The 15,099-nt window shown below is 45.3% G+C and overlaps 1 protein-coding gene across 4 annotated transcripts in view; it reads right to left on the bottom strand.

Moving 5' to 3' along the window:
• The window catches only part of LOC139756427 (uncharacterized), a 414,929-nt gene that overhangs the window by 94,503 nt on the left and 305,327 nt on the right, over window positions 1-15,099 (bottom strand). For 2 of the 4 annotated variants that reach the window (XM_071675860.1, XM_071675861.1), the window contains one exon: window positions 10,431-10,545. The exons of the other annotated variants lie outside the window; for them this stretch is intronic. In XM_071675860.1, coding sequence (XP_071531961.1) covers window positions 10,431-10,479 — 49 coding nt within the window. In that variant the 5' untranslated portion in view covers window positions 10,480-10,545. The remainder of the gene's footprint in view (window positions 1-10,430; window positions 10,546-15,099) is intronic. 4 annotated transcript variants of the gene reach the window in all.

Raw genomic sequence — 15,099 nt, 5'->3', positions numbered from 1 at the left:
CCTGGATATTTCACTGATAAATCTCAGTCTGGCAAAAAAATAATTTTCTAGAGTTAACTTTGAACCTTGCCATGATGACTAGAATCTTGAAGTTTTGCCATTGACTGATAACTCTTCTATATTTCCCCACCTACTCAAAGCAGTGAATGTGAATGCAGTCTTCAGCAGTGCCAATACTATCAAGAATATCTTGATCAAAAACTCACAAGAAAATTCTGCGGGTTGTGTTTACAACATACCTTGTAAAAGCTGTAACATATTCAATATTGGGAAGACTGGTAAGGATCGCTCTGTCAGACTTGAGTAAGAGAAATAATGTATAAGAACAGGACATGTTTCCAATGCCATGTTTGTTCACGTTAGATAATATGACAGTGCTTAGTTATAACCTGTAACTCCTTGACCAAAAGAATTATCATTGAATCTTCCCTTATTAAACATACAATTGTACAATAAGTATTGGCGATGGTCTGTGTAAACTGGAAAGACTTATAGGCAAAATTTTTAAACGGTTTAATATGTCTTGACCACGTAATAAGCTCTTATGACAGGTATGACAGGCGGCGACAGACCCGAAAACCACAAGCCTTGTACAAACACACATGTGCGGAGGAAACTCAGCTCCGCCTCCCATAATATATACATATATATATATATATATATATATATATATATATATATATATATATATATATATATATATATATATATATATATTTTTCTTTCAAACTATTCGCCATTTCCCTCGTTAGCGAGGTAGCGTTAAGAACAGAGGACAGGGCCTTTGAGGGAACATCCTCACTTGGCCACCTTCTCTGTTCCTTCTTTTGGAAAAAAAAAAAAAAAACGAGAGGGGAGGATTTCCAGCCCCACGCTCCCTTCCCTTTTAGTCGCCTTCTACGACACGCAGGGAATACGTGGGAAGTATTCTTTCTCCCCTATCCCCAATACTATTGATTATCATATATATATATATATATATATATATATATATATATATATATATATATATATACATATATGGAGGAAGTGAAGTGTTTTAGATATCTGGGAGTGGATCTGGCAGCGGATGGAAACATGGAAGCGGAAGTGGATCATAGGGTGGGGGAGGGGGCGAAAATTCTGGGAGCCTTGAAGAATGTGTGGAAGTCGAGAACATTATCTCGGAAAGCAAAAATGGGTATGTTTGAAGGAATAGTGGTTCCAGCAATGTTGTATGGTTGCGAGGCGTGGACTATGGATAGAGTTGTGCGCAGGAGGATGGATGTGCTGGAAATGAGATGTTTGATGACAATGTGTGGTGTGAGGTGGTTTGATCGAGTAAGTAACGTAAGGGTAAGAGAGATGTGTGGAAATAAAAAGAGCGTGGTTGAGAGAGCAGAAGAGGGTGTTTTGAAATGGTTTGGTCACATGGAGAGAATGAGTGAGGAAAGATTGACCAAGAGGATATATGTGTCGGAGGTGGAGGGAACGAGGAGAAGAGGGAGACCAAATTGGAGGTGGAAAGATGGAGTGAAAAAGATTTTGTGTGATCGGGGCCTGAACATGCAGGAGGGTGAAAGGAGGGCAAGGAATAGAGTGAATTGGATCGATGTGGTCGGGTTGACGTGCTGTCAGTGGGTTGAATCAAGGCATGTGAAGCGTCTGGGGTAAACCATGGAAAGCTGTGTAGGTATGTATATTTGCGTGTGTGGACGTATGTATATACATGTGTATGGGGGTGGGTTGGGCCATTTCTTTCGTCTGTTTCCTTGCGCTACCTCGCAAACGCGGGAGACAGCGACAACGCAAAAAAAAAAGAAAATATATATATATATATATATATATATATATATATATATATATATATATATATATATATATATATATATATATATATGATAAGCTCGTACCCTATCGATAATGACGCATTAATGAACAGCAACAAAAGGTATGGTTTCCTTACTTACTGATCAATTGTGTCAATTCAGTGTTCACTGTGCAAAGAAAAAAAATGACACCACAAAACTTGTTTCCAGGGAAACAAAACTGAAAAATCTATGAGTTACACGAGATTGAAATTCATAAAGATATTGAAATATGTGAAAGAGAAATGAAGGAGTTAATTGATTCTGACGACCTCTCATACCGACTACTGAAAGGAGGATGGCAGCGACCAGTATTCCTGACCATGAAAATATCCAGCAAATCACTGCAGTGAGATATGTGCCACATGCCTGGAATGTGTTGAATGTAGCACCAGTTGATTGAAAAATGTGAGAGCAAACAAAATATTATCAGCTTTTACGTAAAATGTTAAAAAATATCGATGAAGAAGATCGTGAAGTCTTTGGATAAGTGAAAATCAACAAAGGTTCCGTATCAAAAGATAATGTCTATCAAACTGAATAAAGTTCTTTAGTCGTTCAGATATACCAGAGATAGAATCTATCCCCAGTGGGCTTTCACAGTTGAGTATAACACCGCAGAGAAGACTGTTTGGACACGGCAGGGGGAATAGAGTTCGCGAATGGCCACCAGACGGTCTAAGAGAAAGGGAACTAGAGTGGCATTTGGTGGAGGACGCATCATACAGACTTAAATGCGACACACGGGGTACTTCAGGGGTTAGTCCTGGGACCCATACGTTTATCTACATCACTGATCTGGAAAGAGAGCTCACCAGAGCGAGTTCCAAAATCTGTGGGTGACGCGAATATTAGAGAAACTCAAAGAATGGTTCAGAGTGGTTTAGAAAATTTATCGCAGTGGCCAAGCGTGGCAATTGGACTTCAGTGTTGATCATACAAAGTGCTGTATTATGGGGGCAGAAGTATCAAACACGATTATGTTTCGAAAGCCATGATTACAAGGAGGAGACAGAAAAGTCCTTTGGAGTGATAGCTTTCACAGCTCGAAAAATAAATTATATAACGAAAGACTCAGCGCCCTGGACAGACCCCGTTTAAAACAAAATTACTTTGTTCCGGTCACCCAACCTGGCGAAAAACGAGAAAACATTAGAATCAGTCCAAAGAAGAACAACAAAAGCAATTGTGTTGCTCAAGAATAACCCACATCAAATATTCAGTTCCAAAATAATTCTCTCCTAAAAAGCGCAGACTCTGAGAAGATACGACAGAAATATTCAGAATACTAATTGACGTTAACATAACCCTTTCTTTTTGCTCGATATTCTGTGGCTTAGACACTAATGAAAGGTCTTTCTGCTGTAGAGTTACAGAACACTGGAATACACTCACAGGATGTTGCTAAGGTGAAGACTGTCAGTACATTTCAATCAAGATTAGACCAAACACACACGTTCGGGAAAGACAATATAATGTTCACGTTCGGGAAAGACAATATAATGTACACGTATTTCACTTCTTTCTTATCAGGTCTGAGCCTCCTCCTCCACAGGTACCTGGCTCGTGAAAATAGATCAGAATGTGTTTTCCATCGACACTTTCCCATAGAATTTCCATTTTAGTACATTCTTTCCATACTAAGTGGTGCTTCTTCATAGCCATTTCCCTGCTGGTGGGTGGGTGAGCCAGGGCAGGTAGGAGCACCTCGGCTTTTCCATCTTATCTTCATCTGTGTTACCTCGCCAGGTAACAGATACAGTCACTAATACCTCATGTCTCCCTCACCAGCACTTGACTACCGCCTCATACTTTCCTTACTATCACCTCATACCTAAACTTCATTACCACCACAAATCTCAAACACCTCTCACCTCCCCTCACTACCACCTCACAGCTCCCCCTTACACCTGTCTCACACATTGCCATCTCATTATCATTCGACACCCTCCTTAAAATCTGCATTTACCCTCACAACTATCGCACACTTCCTATTACCCCAACCTCTCATCCCAGCTCTCTCATCACATCATCCCTCATTCCGGCCTCACACTTCCCCTCGCATCTTACGTTTTTCCCGTACTCCAAACCTCACACCTTCCCTCACCACCACCTCACACTTTAAATATTTCAAAGCTCATCTCGAACCGTTCATATTTGTCCTCTTTCATACCTCATACCTCAGACACTACCGACTCATGCCTCGTCTCACCTCCGTTTTAAAACTTCCTCACTCCCGCCTCACACCTTCCTCATTCCTACCTCACATCACCCTTCGTTGCCACTTCATACTTCCATTTACTACCTTACATCTCCCCTAGCTGTCACCTCACATCTGCTCAAACAACCACCTCACAGCTCGCAACCTCCCCTCTACCACCTCACAACTCTACAACCTCACTCCTCACCTCATTCCTACCACTCATAACTCTTCATCACCACCTCACACTTCACCTCACACCTCTCCCTTACTTTCACATCCTACTTTCCTTTACCTTCACCTCACACTTTTCATCACTTCCGTCTTACAGTTCCCTCTGCTACCACCTCACACCTCCTCACAACCACCTCACACTCTCCCTCACCACCACCGATGTGTGTGTCTCAGTCATGCATTATCACATACACTGGGAGTGCATGTGAAAGAAGTAGGCAGTGCATAAGAGACGTAAAATCAATACGTTTTCATAGCTAGTATCTAAGGTCACTCGCTAGACCAACCTAGGTCACTCGCTAGACCAACCTAGGCCACTCGCTAGACCAACCTAGGAATGGAGACTTTGCTTTCTCAACATCGAGTCTGGATCACAATCATTTTCGCCTGTGACGGAAGCGGTGAGGCTGTGTGTGTGTGTGTGTATGTGTGTGTGTGTGTGTGTGTGTGTGTGTGTGTGTTAAGGGGAGAGAGTTTTACGTTCGTACTGACCCGTCTCTAATCTTACATGTACCACGTCTTTTCTCCTATGTTCGTATGAACACACGCTAAACCAGGTACCCATTCATCGACCAGTCGCAAGGAGAGGACGAACGCCTGGGTTGGGTGCAGGCTGACTCCCACGCCCAGGATTCGAACCCATGCTTGTCTCACTCCGAGATGAAGAAACGCTAACCACTACACCACGGAGGGCCATGTGTGTGTGTGTGTGTGTGTGTGTGTGTGTGTGTGTGTGTGTGATCAGCATTTGTGTGTAACGGAAGGAGAGTCTTACACTCGTGTGTGTGTGTGTGTGTGTGTGTGTGTGTGTGTGTGTGTGTGTGTGTGTGTGGCTGGAACAGATCTAGTGGGCGTAATGTAACCTGGAGCCGACCGGGTAGTTTTATGGTGGCGCGCCCGACGCTCTCCCATCACCCACCCGACAAGAGCCTCTCTAAATTCCAACTTGGGAAAGAAAAACTTTTTCAATGTTATTTACGGGAAATGTCCTTCCAGTTTCGATGCCACATTCAGATAAACCCTCGTTTTCTTTTTATTTTTTCCCCCCTCCCGCTCACTCCCTCCCTTGTGGCATTCTCATACACGCCCTCGCGTGGTGGGAACTTAAGATATTATTAACAAACGCTCAGGTGAGCCAGCGAGGGGGTGTGTTTTTCAGCTTAATCCGAAGGGATCCGATGTTAGATTTGCCGAATGTAAACAAAGTCGCGTTCAGGCTTGCAAAACAGGTCGTGAATACGTGCCACCATTCAAGAGTAATGCCTCCGTCGTGCACACGGGAGCTGTGTGATTACAGTTGCTGTGTTATGGGGGAAGAATTTCTCACACTCGTGTTGGCCCCCATCTCTTAACTTCGTATGCACGCACCAAGTCCTTACACACACACACACACATGCACACACGCACACGCACGCACCCATCCACCATCCTAGGCCAGGTACCCATTTATCAAACAGCTCCAAAGGAGAGAGGATGAACTGTGGCGATTGGTTGTGGGCCGACTGATTGCCGTGTCCAGGATTCGAACCCACGCGGGCTCGACCCCTGAGCGGGTCCATGCTAATTCATGGCCATTGTGTGTGTGTGTGTGTGTGTGTGTGTGTGTGTGTGTGGGCATGGTGGGGGAATGCGGTACATTAGCCATATTGATCAGCTCACGTCGTCTAATAACTCCCCCACGTCTGCTGGTCTCACTAATATTTGTATCATTTGTTTGCCGCAACGCCAGCAGCCCAGGCACGTCCACTCTACCGGTGGTCATGCCATGTCCACTCTACACTCGGCCACGTCAGTCATGTCCACTCTACACTCGGCCACGTCAGTCTGTCCACTCTACACTCGGCCACGTCAGTCATGTCCACTCTACACTCGGCCATGTCAGTCATGTCCACTCTACACTCGGCCACGTCAGTCATGTCCACTGTACACTCGGCCACGTCAGTCATGTCCGCTCTACACTTGGCCACGTCAGTCATGTCCACTCTACACTCGGCCACGTCAGTCATGTCCACTCTACACTCGGCCACGTCAGTCATGTCCACTCTACACTCGGCCACGTCAGTCATGTCCACTCTACACTCGGCCACGTCAGTCATGTCCACTCTACACTCGGCCACGTCAGTCACGTCCACTCTACACTCGGCCACGTCAGTCATGTCCACTCTACACTCGGCCACGTCAGTCATGTCCACTCTACACTCGGCCACGTCAGTCATGTCCACTCTACACTCGGCCACGTCAGTCATGTCCGCTCTACACTCGGCCAAGTCAGTCATGTCCACTCTCTACACTCGGCCAAGTCAGTGTCATGTCCACTCTACACTCGGCCACGTCAGTCATGTCCACTCTACACTCGGCCACGTCAGTCATGTCCACTCTACACTCGGCCACGTCAGTCATGTCCACTCTACACTCGGCCAAGTCAGTCATGTCCACTCTACACTCGGCCAAGTCAGTCATGTCCAGTCTACACTCGGCCAAGTCAGTCATGTCCACTCTACACTCGGCCACGTCAGTCATGTCCACTCTACACTCGGCCACGTCAGTCATGTCCACTCTACACTCGGCCATGTCGGTCATGTCCACTCTACACTCGGCCACGTCAGTCATGTCCACTCTACACTCGGCCACGTCAGTCATGTCCACTCTACACTCGGCCATGTCAGTCATGTCCACTCTACACTCTGCTATGCCAGGCATCTACACTCTACTACCGTAGACGTAGCCACTCACCTCACTCAGGCAGGATCGAGGAACAGTGTTTAGGCTGAAAGTCCAACAAAGGCCACTTTTCAAGGCTTAGAGTTGCACTAGCTCCCTGTGGCAACTAAATGACCCCAGATTGTGAGTGTAGATCCATCAAAATCTGGGCTAGGTTTCAAGCTCCATGGCCATCAAAGGCCATCTTTGCCTTACATATCTTAATCTGTTCACTGCATTCATTCAGAACCTCGGTACCAGAGGAGTGAAAAAATGTGCTGTCGATTAATATTTGTTCATTATCAAAAGAACTTGCGTTAAATATTTCACGTTTATATTTGAGGTCACAAATTTCTGTCACATTTCGACAGATTTCATTGTCATGTCTTGGCTACTGAGATGCTTCAGGATAGACAACTGAATTGGTTACATCCCAGCTGCTGCCAAGATAGAAAGGAGTACCCAACATACAACGGGTCATGGGAGAAAGACAGGCTTTTCAGGTTGTAACCAACAGCTTTGAGTGATTGGTTCTGCGCTCATGGCATAGACGAGTCGAACTGGAAGCGCTGGAATTGAAATGGCAAGTGGGATGAGATGACTGGAACGCATGGAATGGAGATATCCTGTCTTGCAGCATGACCGCTCATGAGTGTCGCCTTTGCCGATGGCTGTCAACAGGTTCTTGAGAGCGAAACGTGTTCCACGGCAGTTTTGGTCTCGGTTCCCTGAGAAGGATGAAGTGCACTACTTCTGAGCTCCAGAGTGTGTAGATGGTTCAGTTGTTGATGCAAGAGAGTTGAGGAATCCAGGCCGGTTGCTCACAGCATCACTGGCGTCTGGGACAGCGTCGATTGATCTGTAGTGTTGCAGTCTGTATCTCTGCACGGGTAACCGAGAGGATAGCTGTCTGTTTTGGAGTATCGACTGCACCACTCCTTGGTACCATAATGGCTCTTTAGCACAGCCATTTGTGATCATGGAAATGATGAGCGAAACTTAAGGAAGACTGAATCTCTGAATCCTTCAACCGTTGCGTTTTTCCTTTTTGATCAGTCTTTACCGTTTCTTTTCAGTACTGGATTCTCAGGTGTAACATCTCCATTACCCAAGTTGGAGTAGTCATGTTGCCAAGTCTCCAGCAGAAACATCACCTGTCAGATCCACTCGCATGTTGGTTGTTTGGCCGAGACGCTGAGTGTCGTCTCAGACAGATGAATCTTTGATGCTGGACTGCACTTCATCTGATTTGGTTCTAGGCGGAATGACTAGGAGTGTTTGTCTCAAGTCCCCAGCCAGCCAACACGATAGCGACGCCTCCCGTTATCATGTCATTATGTCGAGGATCTTACAAGGTTCTGCTTGAGACTTCAGGGGAAGCTATGTGAAACATGGGGGGCGTCCCTCGACCCAGACAAGGGCCTTACCCTCCTGTAGGACCCTTGTGTTGCCAGTGTTCCTCCCAGTGTTACAAGTCCGTATTGGCCAGCATCAAGGGCAACTTGCAGACAGTGTGGCACAACGCCTGTTGACGTCACCAACAAGGAAAGGTTGTGTCTCTGACGGATTTTGGCCAAAAGGAGATATAAGGAAAAGCTCTTTCTGTTCCACCTGCAGCAACAACAACGACAATAACAACAACAACAACAAAAGAAAACGAGTAGCCACTCCCGCTGCAAACATCTTGAGCGGTTTTCCGATAATTGATTTAAAAGTCAATTACCATAATAAAAGTGGGCATGTCTTTCTGTCTGAACTGTACACCACCTGCAAAATAATGAACCACGTGTTTTCCATGGTTTTTCCACGACAGTTTCACGTGATTAAAAGATGCGCATGCGTGCAGGCACTTGGGCTGGGTAAGTACCGACACGCTAGTACATACCTTCAGTCACTGTCTGGTACATACCTTCAGTCACTCTCTGGTGGTGAGGAGACGGGTATGTGGAAGGTATAATAACAACGACGATGAAGCATGGACGGAAGGCGTCAGCTCTAGATGAGAATGTGTGGATGAGGGCGAGTGTTGCTGGAAATGAAATGTTTGAGGACAATATGTGGTGTGAGGAGAGCTGATCGAGGTGTGGTAGTAAGAAGAGTGCGGTTGAGAGAGCTGATGAGTGTGTGTTGAAGTGGATTGGGCATATGGAGAGAATGAGTGAGGAGAGGTTGACATAGAGGATATACACCTGTCAGAAGTGGAGGGGACAAGGAGAAGGGGAGACCGAACTGAAGATGGAAGGATGGAATGTACGAAATTTTGAGTGCCAGGAAACTGAACATGATGGAGGGTGAAAGGCATGCACGGGATAAGATTCAATTGGAGATAGGTAGCATACACGGGAAAAGATTCTCTCAATGGACTGGACCACAACATATGAAGCAGCCAGGAAAATCACAGAAAGGGCTGGGGCGTCGGTCCATTACATATGACAGCTAGAGAATAAATGTGATCGAAGGAAGCCACTTCTTCACCTGTTCCTGGCAACATCTCGTTAACGCGGTAAACTTAACACGTACGATATATATATATATATATATATATATATATATATATATATATATATATATATATATATATATATATATATATATATATATATACGGTCTTTCCTCAAAAGTATCTTTGTATGAGTGAACCAACCACCACCATCCATGTCGGACCCAACACATGAGAACGTAGCAAGGTGCTGGACGCCCCAGCTGGGGGTATGAGGTGGCCAGCGGTGCTGCTTTGCTTCTACAAATATTACACTTCGATCAGCGAGGAACAGCATGGCAATGTATGAGGTTCAACACAACCCGACCTACGTATGTCACTCATGAGTGCAAGGGCTTGGTGAATACGTGAATAATCTTGTTCACTCTCCTTCGGCTGACTGAGAGAGAGAGAGAGAGAGAGAGAGAGAGAGAGAGAGAGAGAGAGAGAGAGAGAGAGAGAGAGAGAGAGAGAGAGAGAGAGAGAGAGTGTGAGTGAGTGTGTGTGTGAGTGTGTGTGTGTGTGAGTGTGTGTGTGAGTGTGTGTGTGAGTGTGTGAGTGTGAGAGTGTGTGAGTGTGTGTGTGAGTGAGTGTGTGAGTGTGAGTGTGTGAGTGTGATTGTGTGAGTGTGTGTGTGTGAGTGTGTGTGTGTGTGTGTGTGTGTGTGTGTGTGTGTGTGTGTGTGTCAGACGGGCAGCGACTGTGGAAGCCCTCACCTTCGTTCGAGTGGGTAAAAAAAAAAAAAAAAGAAAAACTCAAAAATATCTTTCAATTGCTGCTTCTTTCGACGTCTTACTTCCTCTCTGGCATTCAACCTTGCCTTCGGGTCTCAAATCTTCGAGAGACATATCCGCCCTTCTGCATGAATTGAGGGGGGAGGGGGAAGAAGAATGGCTGGCTTGGGGGGGGGGAGATTGAGGTCACAGCATTGACCAGACCCGGACATGAAGTAAATGGTCACATGACTTACAGAACAGAGAGAGGAGGTGCAGCAGAAGCCAGCCTCGGAGGCCTCCCATTAGTTGATCAGGCAGAAGTAGTTCGGCCAGTCACAGACTTTTCTCTGTCGATGATGCCAGGCCAGGCTGAAAGATGAAAGGAAAATACCTGGGATATGGTTTTTTGTTTTTTTTCTTCGCTCCAGATTCCCTGAAAACCTAGTGTGTGTGTGTGTGTGTGTGTGTGTGTGTGTGTGTGTGTGTGTGTGTGTGTGTGTGTGTGTGTGTGTGTGTGAAACGTTATATTGAAGCTCAAATGGATGTGTAATGTCTAGGATTAATGGGTGTGGTTGAAAGCATACCTTTAAAGAAATGGTTAAATCAAGGCCTTAATAGAACAAGATGCTGCAGTCTGGCTCAAATGGAATGGGGTCAAGTATTGTTCTAATGGAATGGTCTAATGTGGCTGTGATGGGAAGGCTGGCTTGTGCTTCTCTCTCGTCCAAAGTGGTATGACATATCGTTTGGTTCTAATGGGATGGTATGATGCGTAGCTCTAATGGGTTTATATGAAATGTAGATGATCGGTTTGTATAGAATGTGGCTCCAATGGGCTTGTACAAAATGTGGCTCTAATGGGTTTGAATAGAATATGGCTCCTGTGCACCAGTATGAGGGACAACTGTGATGAATGGTGTGATGTTCGAGTAATAGAATGATATATAAAATACGACTTTGATACAATGAAATATACTATGTCTTCGTTGGTGTGGTGTAGAGTGTATCATCCACTGCATAAAGTGAGGTTATAATGTTATGAAGTGTGATTGTAATGTTATGATTGTAGCTCGAATGCAGTGGTATAACATGTTCCTCCACTGCATAAACATATTGGGGTCAAAATGCATCATCTTAAATAGTAATTAAGTTATCAGGTAATATAACTGTGGTAAAGTGCAGATAAGTAGAACCTGAATGAAGCAAGTGTAGTAAAGTAAGGAACTGAAGGCAATCAAATCCATCATACATCAAAAATACAAAACAAAATCAATACGGTCATGTGTGACTGCAATACATCAGCAGCTCGTAGCTCCCTGACATAGAGATAACACTGTATCTAATACAGTGTGGCCATTATACAGTGTTAGTGTGTGGAGGTAATACGACGTTTATACAGTAGGGTTAAACATGGTCAAAAAACATGGTGGAATGTCTAGCTTCAGTATATCATCGCCTCAAGACAGCATTTATAGAGTGTGACCCCTAATACACATGGCCTAAGCCTCAGTACAAAGCAACATCACAGTCATATCCTCTGTGAAATCCAGTCATACTGTGGTATACTACACCACACACCTTCATCCGTCGTCAAGGTCTTGGTTGTGTTATCACCGTCTGCTGCCACAACACACTCCAACACAGCTGAGGGAAATACCAGCACAAAACAGTGGAAAGATAAAAGGCCACGTCCATGTACACAGATGTACCCAGGGAAACATAGCAGAGCATACAATGGCTAGAGTACATTATACTGAAAAGTACAGTGAGGAGCGTCAGGTGAAATCTCAGTGGAGAACTGTAGTACAGTGACCGAGACTTTACAGTGTAAGTTTGATCGACTCGAAGCCGCTGGAATGATAGATAATTGATCTAACTCCGAGCAACACCTCTGAAATCAAAAACGGGCGGCGCTCAACAGCGGACACTGTTAGAATCGCATTACCGTTCACTGGCGAGAGAGACCGGTGGCCAGTAACTTGAGGTGGCTCGCTTGTTGTGCCTGGCCTGTTTGTAGCTGGTGTCTCGGGTGTGAGTACGCGGCTGGTAAGAGTGAGGCTGGAAATAACGAGTAACATGACCTGGCTCAAGTGTAGCAGGCGACTCGGGTTTACAAAGACGGTGAGCATCAACCGTCCAGGTTGTTCTCTTGGTCATGGAGAGGACTTGTCCTCGTGTACGCTTGTGGACTAAGTTCCCTCGACACTTGGTATCATCTGGCATCTGCTTACGTGTTTGTTGTGAGAGATTGTGAAGCATCTCGTCGCTGTGGATTACGGGAAGACTGCAATGGGCTGAGACCTACTAAATGTATCGTTACAACGAAGGTAAGGTCACTACTACAACATGAAGAGAGCAATATTAACACAGGGGGAAATGGATTACGGGGGAATGGATTACGGGGGAATGGATTACGGGGGAATGGATTGGGAATGTGTACGAATCATTACGGAGGCTGAATGTAACTGGTCCTTTCCATGAACTGGGGACAGAGTGATGATTAGGTAAAAAAAGAAAAAAAAAACACACTAAGAAATCGAAAGAAAGTTTGGAAAAAATAAGAGAAAATGTGCACTAAGCGATGGGAAATTAACACAAGTAAAATGATTAGAATGTTAGCTCCTACCGAAGAAGAAGAACTCAAGGTGTTTCGACGAAATTGTTATGCTGTGTATGTACTCATTTTCCTTCGACTTATTGTAGCGTTTCTACGACCGTATCAAAAGCTAAATAAAAACTCATACCGTTGGATTTTTGCCGTGTCGTATTCTTTTTTATAGCTGGCTGTTCAAGATGAGCTTTTTTTCCCTGCATTACATAGCTATCTTGGTGGCTGCTATTTCTAGAGACGAAGTCTCGTAGTACACATTTATATTTCTTGCAGGCAGATGGCATCTGGTTGTAGATGGTTGATGTATTTCTTGGTGTTTCTGCTGGATGTAAATTTGTTTTGTGTGAAGTATCTTATTTGTCTGTCGAAGTCAGGGTTCTTGTAGCCGTTGTTTTATGAAGGTCTGTTTGGTCCACTGTCGAAGTCAGGGTTCTTGTAGCCGTTGTTTATGAGGGTCTGTTTGATCCACTGTCAAAATCGGGGTTCTTGTAGCCCGTTGTTTTATGAAGGTCTGTTTGATCCACTGTCGAAGTCGGGGTTCTTGTAGCCCTTGTTTGTGAGGGTCTGTTTGATCCACTGTCGAAGTCGGGGTTCTTGTAGCCGGTGTTTATGAGGGTCTGTTTGATCCACTGTCCAAATAGGGGTTCTTGTTGTCGCTGTTTTATGAGGGTCTGTTTGATCCATTGTCGACGTCGGGGTTCTTGTAGCCGTTGTTTTATGAGGGCCTGTTTGATCCACTGGGTTTCTCTGACAGTAAGCCGGTTAGATGCAGTCTTGTATACTTGATGTGACATCGCGTTGTTGACTCCACTTTCGTAACGGTGAGGAGACAGACAGCGGCTGACGTCTGCTGGTTTCCTGCAAATGCCATCGCGGAGATGAGAGCACCTGTGACGGAAATCTGTCTTGAGATCCCCGCTACAACGACAACCTGTACTGAGGTCCTCACCACTACAGCCGACACCTGTGGTGAGGCTTCTACAACAGCTGACACTTGTTACAAGGCATCCAATACAACTGACAAATGTTACAAGGCATCCGATACAAATGACACTTGTTACAGGGCGTCCAATACAGCTGACAGTTCTGTTGAGGTCCCTATTACTCTCAAGGCTTCTACATCAAAGAGCCACACGTTGGACATCTACATCTGATCTCTTAATGGACCTCTTTCTTCCCACATCGAACAGTGACGGTAGAAAATCCTTGATGCTAACATCCTGTATCATCCTTTGTCATCCATACAATAACGCTTCCGAAGCCTGCAGTTCTGATTCTAAATCAATAAACCCAGAGTAGAAATGCCATATTTATTGATAACAACCATTTCGAATCCTCTCCCCCCTGATATAGAACAGGAGGAAAGCGGGTCAACCCTGGAGGGAGGGAGGGAGGGAATGGCAACACCTTCGCTAGGCCCAGCGGTGGTCAGCAACAAGTGGCAGGATGCACGTTATGGCCCGGGAGTCCCGCTTTTCTTTATGGTATTGCACAGAGAACCCGGGAGGGGAACCTTTGATTCACGTTCCGAGGGTCATGACAGATTTAAGGTTTATGGGCAGGCCAGCAACTGGTCGGCCACCATAACTGGGGAGGAATGTATGGCGTGTTTGGTGAGGGAAGGTGGGTGTTGGGAGGCTACAATCGATCCATCCCTGCCTCCTGCAGGTCAAGCACACACCAGTTGAAACTCCTACTGTGGCGTTCAGGAGTGCCTTTGGAACGCCTCGCTGCCACGGCACTTGATTAAAAGACACTGTCCATCTGATGATGTTTATCAATAGGAGATATGGATCCCTGTGGCCCTCTAGTTACTGCCAGTAGATAACAGAATTTACGTGTTCTGAAGTTATATCACCCAGTTCCACCATCGTAGGTAAGAGATGCTGCCTCGAAGTGGAACCCAATGGAACAGAGTCGAGTAATGCGAGACAATGGCAGTCCACACGGGCATAAACATTGGTACACATCAAAACGTTTCAGCAATACGTCTTTTGACAGTTATTGGAAATGGTATTTTTCTTGTAATGAAACAAGGTACCTTCACTACAGCTCCGAAGGGTCCTCTCCTACTTTGTGGTAATGATGACCAAGTTCTTAGCTGCAAAGATGTTTAAGAAGATGATAATACAGATGATCTGCCTCTCCTCAAGCTTCGAAAACTGACTGACGGACTGGCTAACTGAGGAACTGGCTGACTGATTGACTGACTGACGGACTGGCTAACTGACTGACTGAGGAACTGGCTGACTGATTGACTGACTGACTGACTGATGGACTGGCTAACTGACTGACTGAGGAACTGGCTGGCT

This window comes from Panulirus ornatus, chromosome 21 (genome assembly GCF_036320965.1).
Source record: "Panulirus ornatus isolate Po-2019 chromosome 21, ASM3632096v1, whole genome shotgun sequence".
NCBI lineage: Eukaryota > Metazoa > Arthropoda > Malacostraca > Decapoda > Palinuridae > Panulirus > Panulirus ornatus.
The sequence above is the reverse complement of the archived record's forward strand: the minus strand, read 5'-3'. Positions and strand labels throughout refer to the sequence as shown.